The sequence below is a fragment of the Pyrgilauda ruficollis genome, unplaced genomic scaffold (assembly GCF_017590135.1).
Source record: "Pyrgilauda ruficollis isolate IOZ18807 unplaced genomic scaffold, ASM1759013v1 scaffold23, whole genome shotgun sequence".
Classification (NCBI taxonomy): domain Eukaryota; kingdom Metazoa; phylum Chordata; class Aves; order Passeriformes; family Passeridae; genus Pyrgilauda; species Pyrgilauda ruficollis.
Window position 1 is genome coordinate 6,329,514 of NW_024522539.1, and position 13,678 is coordinate 6,343,191.

Sequence of the window (13,678 nt, forward strand, 5' to 3'; positions counted from 1 at the left end):
CTTAAAACATTTTGCTTTCAAAATCCCAAATCCCTTAAGTTGTCCAGAGAGAACTAATGGATATGTACATATGAAACTTGGACTTCTGAAATTAAATATATAGAACCACTTATACAACTTGGATAGAGTCAGTGGAATTATGTGAAAGAGCACCAAGGGAAAAAAAAAGGATCTCAGGAGAACCTGCCTGCCTTTACATTCTTTATCCTCAGCAGTACAATTTTTTAGCATCTAAGCCAAAATCTTCCTACATTTCTTTCCCCCACACAGTGCCAATATCTCAACTACTGGAAGCATCTAAAAGCAATTACAAGGATTCCAATAATCTTCCTGTATTACTTTGGCTGGACTGCTAAGTGTCATCAATAACATGATTATCTTTTTGAGAAGAAATTGCTTGAGATAGAGACACTGTGAGAAAAGCTCTCAAACACTTTCAAAACCATATTTTCAGCAACTCTTTCATTATTTAGTGTCCTAATGATTTCTGGTAGTCTCACTAAATATCTTCCCATACAAAGGGCCTGGACTGCTCATATTTCCACTTAAGCTTAAGCTGTAGAAAGCTAAAATTTACCTGGTTTGGAAGCATTTCCTCTGATCCTTAAACTCTAAATCCAAGCTGCTGCTTGTGCTGCCTGGTGGATGGGTATTATTCCATCTATTTTGCATCAGCCATCTTCTATTTCCTGTGAGTATATCTCATTTTTAATTAATATAACAAGATTACAGTGGACCTGGTATTAAACCATCCCTTAAATAAACACCAAGTTGTAGTGTAATATGGATCTGAAAAGCAATATGTGGCCTATGCTTTCCCAAAATACTCTGAATTTTTGTTTCCCAACAGTGCCTGAATATATCACATAAATTTATCACATATGATTCTTATAAAAGTCTTCAACTTGCTTAAAATTCGTATCCCAAGGCTTGAGCCCTGGTGCTTGGTATTTTGGCCCAAATGTCAAGAAAAAGTGCTGTACAGACATGGGAAGTCAGGTCTCAAGATTTCTTCGGGCATATCTCATATTGCCAAGGAATTAACACAGAAACTGGTGCTGGATGCCAGTTTTGGGTGAATGAGCTGTTCCCCCAGCTTGGGTGGAGTGGCTGAACTTGTTTGGTGTGACTGAAATTTAACAGGTTGCCTGGAATGTCTGTGGAGGTAAAGTCAGAGTTTTCCGTGCTTAGGTTCTTTTGTCATTAACTTCACACCATAATAAGTGGAAATTTTACTCAGTACCCTGGTTTAGCTTGTCAGTGGTGGTGGGGATGCAGCTGTTCTGTTCATTCTGCCCTTTCAAGCAGCAGATTAATGGAATTATTAATGTTTTATCCAAGCTAGGTATTCTACCATGTGAAAGAAAATATCATCACAAACCAAAATGAGTATGCCAGTTCACAAATCTTTCATAAAATACCCACAGGATGGTGCTTTCCTGTGCTGAAATGTGAATGTATTTGAAGAAAAAAAATGTACAAGACCTAAGAACAGTCTAAGGGTGAGAGAAGAAAAACTCATTATGTTTGGGGTCCGCAGCAACTGCCAGAGCTTAATTTCGTGGCTGACTTGTATCTGTTCAAGTCACTGGGTTTTATTAATGCTTACAAGCCTACAGCTATAAGAATGCTAAAGATGCAGTGTTTGCCCTGCACTGATATATAGATTGGTCTTCCATTAGGAGGAAATTAATGATTGTTCATAAGACTGAATCCACAGCCTCTGGCCTCTCAGCAGCTTTTCCACCCTGCAAGTCTGAAGACCAGCTTGTGTGAATTTTATTGGTTAGCATTGGAAGCACACCTGGATGTGAGCTGAGATACCTGGAACCCAGGAATGCCATGCAATGTCAGCTACCCTTCAAATGGGAGGAAAATGCCTTCTTGTCCTGTCTGCAAACTCGTCTTTCACAGAAAGATCAAAGCTGTCCCACTGGCATGGTGTAATTCAATTAAATGCAGTTCTCCGCCTTCATTGAAGGCTTTTCCATTTCCTAAGATGGAAATGGAAAATTGTGATGAGAGGTGTGAGCCCGGCACCTCCCCTGCCCCTACAGCAGCATCAGCCACCTTCTCACCACTGTTGGAGGCAGCCATTCCTGGGAAAAAGAACAGTTTATGGTAGATGCAAGTAAATTGCTGACCCAGGGCTAAATTGTTGCAAGCATGAATGAACATTAGGGGACAGTATTGGCCAGGAGTCAGCCTGTTTCTTCCTCTTCATGCTCTCCTTTTATTTACTGTTGTAAATATAAGCTGTCTTCCCTTCTCTTCTAAATAAAACCCATTTGCCCTTTACTTATCTAACTGGTGCACCAGACACCCATTTCTAATCTGGCCAAATCAATTATACATATTGCAGTCTACAATTAGCCTGGGAACTTCTGAAAAACTAATTAGTTCGAGCCTTAGCAATGAATTGCACCTTTCTCTTGGCTATTTGCAGCAGGAAGAAAAAAAGGAAAAAAAGCCAACCTACACTTGAAACAAGACCAAACATGTCTCAGCCACAGCAAACAGAATTCAAGGCCACGTTTAATTACGTTGATATTGCTGGTGAAAGGAGGGGCGAGGTGGGCTGAGAGCCAGGGCACCTGGCACTGCCTTGGGCTGAGCACACATTTTCTCAGGAGAGGTTGTGTTGTGCAAAAGTCCTTGTCAAAGAGTCTTTGGGAAGGGAAGTCCCTTGGGAGTCTACAAAGTTAACGTCATTGGCGTTTGCTGTGTAGCAATGACGGAGGGGAAAGCAAAAGCTCCTAAAGCTGGTGTCATCCCGCATCAGAACAGAGCTGGTCCCCTCCCTTGGTGAGGTCAGGGACTAAACAGATCCTTGTCTGGCATTCCTCAGGCAGGAGGATGCCAGGCTGCTGTCTGGGGAGGGCTGAACGGCAGAGGAGAAATTAGAAAGTCATTACAAGGTGTGCAAGGCATCTTGCAGCAACTGAATCCGGACACAAAGGGTAAATTAAAGCCCTTCTTTGCTGGCATCTTGTTGCTGTAGTGTATTTCTTACAGGTGTAATTACCTGCAAGCATCATAGTTGTTTCATTTATGTCCTAAAATACTACTTTATTGAAGCAATTAAAGGCAGAATTGTACTCTGGGATTACTGCAAATGTGTCTGCTTAAGGTTCATTTTAGATTCATTACAAGCCTTCAGAAGCAGTGTTCCTGCTTTTAATAAAACATATGGTTTCCTCAAAAGCAAAACTGTGCAAGACCACACATCCCTTTTAGATTTGGTGGTGTAGATGGAATTTTAATGTTAAAAAGCCAGAAGGGCAAGGCAATTCCAATTCACTATGGTGAGGGCAGCATATCTTTAAAGCTTCAGGACACTTTATTTACCAGCCCTGGTTACTGTTCATGCAATAGATAAAACTTCTTTGGAAAAGAATAGGCAATTCCCCTTCTGCACAGGTGATATTTGTGGTCAGGGAACTTTCTGGGGTCTCAATTCCCTGCCTGAGTGGGGAAAAACCACACCCTTCAGGTGAATGCTGTAACTGTGGAGAATTTGATCTGTTTAATCACATAATTTTTTTTTTCTGTTTTCTATTCATACACAAGAATGTCTCATCTCTTGAAAAATTTCAGTAAAGCTATTTCCTGCCTTATTTAGTCTATGAACTGCATCAGAGATGTGCTTGGTTCATTATACACAGCCACATCCCTGCTTTGGGCAGCTTCCAAAGAACTGGGACATGCCATGATGGAGAGAAGGTTTAACACAAGGAGAAAATAGGGTTACAGGCAGGATGATTATGCTGGGAAGTTATTTTTCATTGCAGAGAGACGCTGAGGACAAGTTTGCTTGTTTGTTGATACACCCTTCAGAGAGAATCATTGATATGTCCATGACCAGCAGTGGTCTCCAGCCTCAGCTTTTTCCTCCTTTTTATGTGATGCATTTAAACCCTCCCACTTCCAGTTTCTCTCTGACAAGGCTGCAACAAATTTCAACAGTGAGAGGAGCAATATGAAAGAAAAGTAAATGCTCCACTTCCCTCTGTAATGCATTGCAACTGTGAGGGCTGTCAAGTGAAGGTCAAGCAGAAACCCTGAGCAGCAGTCACAGATTCCCTAAGAGGGACAGTTGTCAGTGCCTGTTCTTTGCAGCAGAAAAAATGAAACATTCTATTTTGAGCCAGCCAGCAGAATACACAGAGAGGGAGTGACCTGCCACACAAGCAAAATGTGAGTGAAAAATCGCTAGAAATTAGGGGTTCACTAGTTTTCTCCATTCCCTGGAAGTGCATGTACAAGTAGATGGAAATTAAGTATGGAAGAGAGATGCCACTCATCCCCATGTGCAGTGTGTAGCTATAGTTTATCACCACAGCTGCACAGTGTGTGTTCTGAGGTGTGGCTCAGCAGGACAGCTTACATGAGAGCTTTCTCTCCAGCTGTGTCCTAGCAGGCTGACTCAGAATGAGGGGTTGACAGTAGGCACCTAGAAGAAGTGTTTTCCAGTCATACCACAAAGTTGTGTAAGGAGACAGGGCTCCCTTCTCCTTCTCCTCACATTAAGGCAGCAAAAATCCCAGAATTATTTTACAGGGAACCAAATCTTGCTTGCTTTCCAAAACTGAGCAAACAAAAAAACACACCCACATAGAAAACAAGAACTAATTAAGATTAAGTCATATCTGAGTAAATATGCAAATTAAAAAATCAAAACAAAGAAATTCTATTTATCACATCATGAAGTTGCAAATTGCTGCTGTGGTTCACATCAGCTGGAATAGATGGGGGCTATGAGGCCATAGGTTTTGAAGATCAACCAAATGTGTACATGTTTTATTGTGAAAGCTGGGGGACTGCTGGCTGCAGAATATATTTACCAGCCTTCCCCCCTCTCTTCTGCACTGTGTTCATGTTCAGTGGTATTCATAGTCTATATTTGTCTGGATTTCTATAATGTAGTGTCATTGGTTTTCCTCTTTGTTTACCTTCTGTGAGACAACATCATTATTCTTTGATAAATATGTTTCATGTCTCCTGGGTAGGTTTTTTGTTGTTGATTTGCTTTCAGTTTTTGTTTCATTTTTTGTTGGGTGAATTCTTTTCCAGCTTTTAAAGATCAGATTAAAAATAAACAAACAAACCCCCAAAACTCTGTTGGGAAAGAATTCAATAGTCAATAGATGTTGGCAGTCCTGTTCCTTAGGATTTTTCACCATTTGCATGGAAGAGTTCTCTGTGATGTGGGGAAGCACATGCAAGGACTGGCACTTGGTTGGTGGAACTGGCTGGCTCCTCCACGTGCCATATGCTACCACCTCTCCTCTTTCAGAAGAACCTACTGCTTGGAACCACAAAGCCCATTTGTGTTGCTTTGTAATGTGTTTTAAATCTTCCTGCAGCACAAAGTGAATTGTTGGGATGTAAAGCTCCGTACGCTGCAGAGAGGTAACTGGTTTGTAGAGTTTGTTAATGTGATAAAGATCCTCTCAGCTTTGAAGCCAGCAGTGTGGCTGCAGCCTGTGTTGGCAGCAGGAGGAGGCTGGTGCCATCCCTTTGCTGTTTGGGAGCTCACTGTGAGACCTGTGCTGCTGGCTCTGGCCCAGGGCTGTCACTCCAGGCTGGAGAAGCCACTGCTAAGATCAGTGCTAACTGCCTTGCTCATCACTGCCACTGCAAAGGAGCAAAGGGCAGAGCTAATGAGGAAGAAAATCTTCTTTCCTGACCTCCAAACAGTGTCTAAGCACTTCCTCACTCATGGAGAACCTCTTTCTGCACCACAACTGCCCCCTAAATTGAGCTCTCTTGGTGTTTTGTGTGCTGTGCAGGCAGGCAACAAGGGCGAGCTTTGGAATTCCATTACAAATGTTTTATGAATAAATGCTTTCTTCATAAAGAATATTCCTTCAGTCTTCAATGTAAAGAAATGGCAGGTTTGTATTTTTTGTCTTTCATTCTCTGTTTGTTGTCTTCCAGCCTTCCCTTCATTAGTAAAATGTTTTTGTGGTAGGAGGCATTTTGCCTTTTTTGTCAGAAATACAGTCCTAAAATCACTTAAATTATTGGAAAATTCAGAAGATCCTGTTATTTGGCTTCCCAGATTTAAGTAATAATAGGGACCTTTTTTCCCCCCAATTATCCTGTTAATGCAAATGTTTGACCTTCAGTTCCTAGGCTGCAAGCTGCTCCATCTGTAAAATATCAGTGAGTTGGGTAACAGCTATTTTCTGTCCCAATGGCATTAGCAGCTCCTTAAGAATGTACAAGTGCAATATTGAAAGTATACTTTGGTTCTTTTTGATTACAAATCTGCAACAGTAGGGCTTATAAATGAAAATTCTGGTTCCCCTGGGTTTAGTCAGCTTTGAACATTATCACAGGTACTCAGTATCATGGTAATTCAAGCCATGCCTGCATATGAAAATTAAAAGAAGAAATTAAACCCACTGGTCAGACTCAGCTGGGACCATTGCTGTTGCTGTTTGTGCTGGGAGGATTGTCCTGGTTTGTTTGTTTTGTTTCATGTCACATCCTCATTTTCAGTATGAGTTCTTCCTGACCCAGATTTCTGAGCAGACTGAAGTAGAGCCAGAAACTGTAAAAGTGCATAATTATTCTTTTATTTATTTTTAAGCTGTACAGCTCTATTAAGCTTTCAGAAAATCCTTTATACCCAGCCTTTGAAGTAAACTAAGCCAGAGATCAGCCTGAGAAGGAGATGTGGGTTGACACTGCTTGTTTCTGCTGCAGAATACTCTGCAGTTAAGATCTGGAGTTTCAGACCTAGGAAAATATTACACCTTTCTTGGAGTGCAGAAGAGGGGAGGGATCAATACATCCAAAAGCAATACTTTAAACCTTTGGTATGTTCTGAAACCCCACTTGCTGGCACTGCTGTGTAACAGCTGAAAGCTGGAAGATTATTCTGGTTACTGGCATGTAAGTGAGCAGACCACACATTAAAGCTGTGTATGCTCCATCTGCCAAGTAATTCATTCTTCCCAGCTTGGGACAAATTAAAAAACTCTGCCCCAGAGGTGGAATATTATTATTCCTTTCCCTGTCCCCCAAAGCAATACATTCCCTTGCTCTGAGTCTGATCGAAAACATTGACCTGGAGGTGAAAAATGCACTATCTCTTCCCCTGATTCATCCAGGCTGTGACCCAGACTGAAATCACAGGCTTCTTTTTGATCTCAAAAAATTATCCAGTTGCCCTCATGGGCTGAGAGCCAGATGGGATGCAGGCAGCTTGGGAGGAGAAGGACCTCCAGAGTCATCCAGTCTAGTGGTCACTTTTCTGCCATAAATATTGCACCAGGCAAACCTCATGCACTGTGCATTGGAAGTGGGCATGCAAGGAAAGCCCCTGTGGCTGTTCCTTTGAGTAAATGGCAGGAGGCCAAGGTGAGGTAACCTGCCTTTCTGAGAACCAGATTATGTGGCTGTGACATCCACTTAGAGTCTTTCCTCGACCATTCAGGCTTGACTCTGAGTTTGGCCCTTCCCCAGCACACTATCAAAACCTTTCCACATTCTTCACAAAACTCAGCCTCTCCTGGTGCTTCTGCCCTCCCTGCAGCCACTGTGCTTGAAGATCCAAGAGGCTCAGTTTTTTGCTTGTGCTGCCTCTTGTTAGCAGTGCTCTGAGCATTCACAGAACAGGAGGAAAAGATGCCAAAGCACTTCAACCACCTGGATTAATTAGGTCTTACACTAAATATGGAACTGCAGCGAGAGGGATGATGATTAAACCAGCAACCTTCTGGAAACTGAATACCTTCTTCTCTGCTATATTTCAGCTTCTGCAACCTTTGTTAGTGCCTCAAGGCAAGAATGGTATTGTCTGTATGTAAAGCACTCTGTTTCTGTATTAGCGATAGCAGTAATAGTGATGGGAATAATAGTGCTTTACTCCTGAGAGGTCAGTGAGTATCACTCTTCATTTTCTCACTCTCATTGGTGAGACAGACACAAAGGCACACCAGAGCTTGCTTAGTACCACCTCATCCCTTATTAACAGAGCCAAGGTTGAACCCAGAAAAAGCATTTCCCTGTTGCTTGCTCTTCCCCCGGAGAACACCTCCTCCTTTGGTGACATCCAGTCTCTCTTGTGGTTTTTCTGCAGAAGGTGCAGTAACAGCAGCCTGGAGTCTGATGATGAACCTCCTTGTGCAGAAGAGATTGATTATGACACTGCCAGTAGCTCTGATGGTGAAGAGGAATTCTTGGAGCTAGACCAAGAGATCCAGGAGTGCCTCTCGTGTGTGGAAGGCGAGACAGAAGATGAAGGAGTGACCACAGGACAGACATGCAGCTCCAGGGCTCTGAGGGGGCTCTACATTTCCAGCCAGCCAGCACCCAACAGCACAGCTCTTCCTCTGGGTTCATCAGCACTGGGGCTGTGCCGTGGGTTTGAGAGCAGTCCTGTGTGAGCAAGGCTGCGACCTGCAGAGCTGCAAGAAAATGGGTCACTGCTCATGTTTGCCTGTTTGCCAGCTTCAGCACCCTTCCCAGATGTGTTGCTCCAGGTTCTGAATGGAGAGTTGACTGTATGTTTGTGTAATTTGTATACATACACCTGCTGAGAATGACTCCTTAACTTTGTACCCAAGGCAGAGCGAGGGGCCACTAGCCCAGGTGGTACCATGTGAGATCATCCATTCCTAAACATAACCCCCAGTTTCATGGCTGCCTCTAGTATATGGTTTCATACAGATTGACCTAAGGAACAGTTTTTGAGACCAAGGAATAAGAGATGATTCTCTTTTTCTGACTTTAAGCAGCCTTTGCCTGGAGAAGTGACAGTTATTGATGCCTTTCACCAGAGCTCTCTGTTGCCATTCTCTCTTGAGCTGTAGAGCATGTCTCTGGTTTCCGTCTGATGAGAATTTTTACAGTGCATTCAACAGGTTGGGTCAGGCTGTGCGTATTTCTGAGATGGTTGTATCTCAGCAACAGCATGGGAAATCCAATGTGCCACAGTAAGGAAAGCAGCAGTGACAATTCCGAGTGATCCTCTGGAAACCTAAGGTAAATTCACCAATAGATTAGTGATGGTGGCAAAACCCAGGAGTAAATTTAGCCCCAGCATCAATCAGAACAGTTTCTTTAATCCCCAAATGGAGAAAAATTAGATTTCTCCTAAAATTGCCTCCCAGTTCCTGAGAATCCAGCACAGACAGAGAACCCACACACGTGTTCTGTATCTCTAAAGCGTGAAGCCATGTCACTTCATCTCACACTTCACATTGCCTGATCTTGCCAAGTGTCTTAGACTCTGCTGCTACAAATGGGGAATTGCCCTGAATCCAAATGGAGCTAATTTTAAGATGCAAGAGGCTCCCAACTCTGTCCCTGCTTTGTGAGGCTCAAGGACAGGGATGAATGTGCTGAGTGTGTTGTAGCATTACAGCCTGCAAGGACTCCAGTGATTACCAATGATGATTATTATTAATATTGATGCCTTATTAAAAGCACTGTGTCATCTTCCTTGTTATATGCTGGTTTTGAAGAGAATTCCTAGTGCAGAACATGAAATGCTCTGATATGTTTCTGAGCACCTTTCCTCAGACTACCTAGACAATATTTTCCAGCAGGAGGTTGCTCTTTAGATAAAAAGCTTCTTCCTGTCCTGCTTGGTTTCCAGTATCCACGGATCTTAAAGTCTTCCCTGGCACATAAGAGCTCCCTGTGTCTCTGTCTCTCTAGGATGCTGCTCAAAAGACAGGCAGCTTGGGTCCTTAGAAGCTGAGCTTCTTAGCCCAGACTAATTCATTAGGTGTGGTGTGTGCCTCTGTACAGATGTCCTGTTCTGCTTGGTTTAGCATGCAGCTTGTTGCACACAATACTGAATTTTAATAAAAGAGTGGCTCACAGGAAGGGACACAAAAGAGGTGAAACAGGTGTTCCCATTATAATAGTTTGTATAATACTGCTTCAAAGCTTATTAATAAAGAAACAATGTTTGTGCATAATTAACTTAAAAATCCAGTGTTTGTAGGCATGACAAAAACTTGACACTGTGCTAGGTACTGATGGCAGCATACAAAAGCCATGCTCTGGGGTGTTCAGCATACAGTACCTCCCCAAAACAGGGTAAAAAATACTGTTGTACATATCTGTGTCATGCATGTTTGCACCCACTTTGCTTTCTGTACCAACACCACCACAACAGTTGCTGAAGGGCACTTACCAAGGCTTGCCAGTGGTAAACCCTATTGCAAAGAAAAAAAATCTTCTTAAATCAGCATTTTCCTTAATGAGATACAAATATTTGGGCTATAATATTTGGCTTTCTAGCTGTTTCATTCTGAGTTTTTTAACATAGGGGGAATTCAGTTCAGTGGGAAAATTCTGTGCTGGTGACTAAACTGTGCAGGAGTAGTCATAATATAATAAAAGAGGTATCTTCCATGTGTGGAGCCAAATGTGTATGATCAATAGCACCAATTCAGAGATCCCTGTGCTAGGAGCTGCAGGAGCAGGGGAGATGGCAGAGGCCCTCAGGGTGTTTTCAGTGTCTGGGATCCAAATGCAGCAGCTGAGCTGGGAGCAGTGTCCCTGGACATCAAGCACACCTGCATAAATGCTGCTGTGTGGTGTGAAAAACCTGGTCAATCTTTCTCCCTGCCAGCATCCCATGCCTGTGCCCAATAACTGGTCAGCAAGTGGTGAGGGTGCTGCAGAAGGCAGGGGGCAGGAGAAGCCCCCAGGCCAAGGGTGGGGAAGTGCAGTGGGGCACATGGGTGACCAGCCACTGGGGAATGGCACCTGGATAACTTCAGGAGAAGCAGTTTTGTGGGCTGCCTGCTTTTTTTTCCCCAGGAACTTCTACACAAGGAGCAGATGCTCCTCTTCTTTTGACAGACCTCTAGAGGTCAGGAGAATGCCTCCGTGAGCACTGCGCGCTCCGCGCTATTAAAATTCTCCCTGAGTCATGGTAATTAAGCAGAGCTAGGCTCTGCACAGAGGAACGGAAGTGCATTGACTTTAATAAAACAAAGTGTAAAACAACTTTAGATTAACTCCAGCCTTGTTTATTCTTGCACACTTGTCATTCTGGTTTGGTATCCCCCAGTGAATGAAGCCCTTGTCCCCTGCGCCGGGGCCCGTCACCTCACTTCAGCCTGCGAAGTGCTGAGCACTGAGAGCAGTGCCTTTTCTTGCTGTTGCTAGCTAATCCCAAAGAATTTGGAAACAGCCGACGGAGAAAGGGAGGGAGAGAGGGAGGAGAGGGCAGTCGCCCTGCTCCCCACCGTTTTGTCCTTCCTCAAGAGTCAGCAAGGCTGTCAGGTTGAGACTCAAGCCAAATATTCCCATAATGGCCAGAAGAGATGGTGTCTTAGAGGCGCACTGGTCCCCAGTGCCGCAGCAGTTTTGGGCTCATGCCAGGCACATTAACTTTTTTTACTGATGCCTTTTGTCTCACGCTGACTCTCTTAGAGGCTCTGAATGGCTGTGCTCTCCTTCCTCCCCCCTCCAGTTGACATGACGTGGGTGGAAGATGCTGTGCTGAGCCCTGCACTACACTGCACCCTCTGTCTCAGCCCCTCACCAGCTCTTGGGTCTCCCGGCCACAATAGCTCTTTCCTGCCAGAGATGATCCCAAGGATGCCTTGCCAGCATCTAGTGAAATACATGTGTGTGTGTGTGTAAACCTCTGGGCTAAAAAATATATAATTAAACAATAAAAAGAAAAAAAGAATCAAGTCAGCAAACTGAAGGAAGAACAAAATCTAATTAGTTTTATCTGCTGTTTGTTATGAGGCTGTCAGAGTGCTCTATCCCCTAGTTTTACAGCACTCTGGAAAATAACAGTGATAATAATAATAAACAACCGTGCACTGGGTTGTTTTTGAAGCAGACAGGAAGCAGATTAAGGAGGGGGAAAGACAGCAGCCCTGCTTCTCCACTGCTTCTCTACTGCTGCCAAACAGCAGAGATGTGGGTGATAGAGCTATCTCCTGTCTTATCTGTCCTTGGACAAGATCCACTGCCCCTATCCATCCCTTAGAGATGCAAAGCCTGAGTCACAGACTGTTTGGCAGCAATTTGGGACACTCATATTTCTTTCTTTGCCACAGATCTCTTATGTGCTCTTGACCAATTTGTTTGTTCTCCCAGTTTCTGTTCCATTGTGAGATAAAGATGGCAAATGTAGTAGTAGTGAAAGTGGGTGTTTTTGGAATAAGGAGGGGCAAAATAAGGATATGAAATTGCCCAGGTGTTTGCTCTATACTGATTTCAGTTGATGAGATGGGAGCTGGAATTACTCTGCAGGAGTGTGGTGGAAGTTGCCATCGCTAGTTTCCACTTCAATGATGAGCAGTGATGATTTGTTAGGACATTTCTCTTTAAGCTGTGCTGGATAATTTTAAAAGCCTCTTCTATCAGGTTGCTATCAGCCCATCCTGTCCCATGGCCTGATCCTTACAGTGTGGAAACTTCACTCCTGTTTTAGTGAGAGCGGGATTTGACCCTCTGTTTGAAAACACTTGTATGGTTTTCCAGGCAGAGGGCTGGACGCAGGGCTTATCTAGTTGAAGATAATATGCAAAATCTTGGAGAACTAAAAACCCTGTCCATGTAATTGCATTGGGAAAAGATGGACAAGGTTAAAGAAATAAGGTATAAATCAGAGAGGAAGGAGAGGACTCAGTGCAAGGAGAGGAATGAAGAGAGCAGGAGGAAATAGGAGTAGGGGGCATTTGGGGGAGACACAGGCAGAGAAATGGGAGAATTGTTCCTATTTGTGCATCCTCTTCCGTCCCCAGATAATGTGTCAGTATTAGTGCTACCAAGAAACAGCCCTCTTTACTGTAGAATAAATCTGCCACTGTATTCCCCACTCCAGAAACGGCAGCCAAGTCCGTATCCTCAGCGCTGCATTGTGCTCTGGGGTCTGTGAGTGCTTTTCATGAGGGTTGAGCCTCTACCATCCCTGGCCTTGGGCTTTCTCTCCAGGACTCACATCCTCAGACAGGTCCTGGAAGATGCATGGCATATCATTGATGATGGAGCAGTTTGTGGCTACTTTCTTCATCTTTTCTTTTTCCTGCTTCTTTTATTTCACTTTTAAAAAGTGAGAGAACAGGAGGGAGAGAGAGAGAGAGAGAAAGGAGAAGGCAGAAAGAAGTGCCCTGCTATGAGTCCAGCACCATCTCCAGAAACATGGCAAGGCAGCTATTTTAGCATCAGGGGCTTTTTTAGCCTTTAATTAAGCTGCTTGTAGCTCATGCATGGACCAGTGAGAGGGAAGACAAATCTACCACTAAAAACAATCATCACTTGGATGCTCTGGCAATAACTCCAGTGTCAGTAAAGTGCCATAGCCTTTGGCTAACTGAGCTCTGGGCACTGAGGGGCTGGCTCCTCACCAGCTGATGTAATTGCAATCACAACCCTGTTTTCTGCCCCCTTGCTCCTTAAGGCCTGACTGACGGCTCTCCCTGAATGGTTTCCAGTGCATGCTCTGGCAGCTCCTGCCTTTGCCTCGGCATTTCCATAAAAAGCCATTTAGCTTTTCTGTGTTTGTTTCCCTGTCTGTGAAGTGGGGTTATTAATATTTATTTTCGGTGAAAGGGGTCACAAAGAGGTTTAAGTCTCCTGTGTTTACAACACAATTTGATATCCTTAGAGAAGGCAAACAGGAAGGATTAATTGCTGCTTCCTTCATATATCTGCCATCACTGAAATAAAAATCCTGCCCGTT

General features: G+C 43.7%; 1 protein-coding gene across 1 annotated transcript in view; it reads left to right on the forward strand.

Annotated features, from left to right (window-relative positions):
- The window catches only part of AGBL1 (AGBL carboxypeptidase 1), a 266,761-nt gene extending 255,807 nt beyond the window's left edge, over positions 1-10,954 (forward strand). Inside the window, exon 23 of the mRNA XM_041469320.1 lies at positions 8,093-10,954. Within this exon, the coding sequence (XP_041325254.1) occupies positions 8,093-8,399 (307 nt within the window). The 3' untranslated portion in view covers positions 8,400-10,954. The remainder of the gene's footprint in view (positions 1-8,092) is intronic.
- The last annotated feature ends 2,724 nt before the right edge of the window (positions 10,955-13,678 follow it).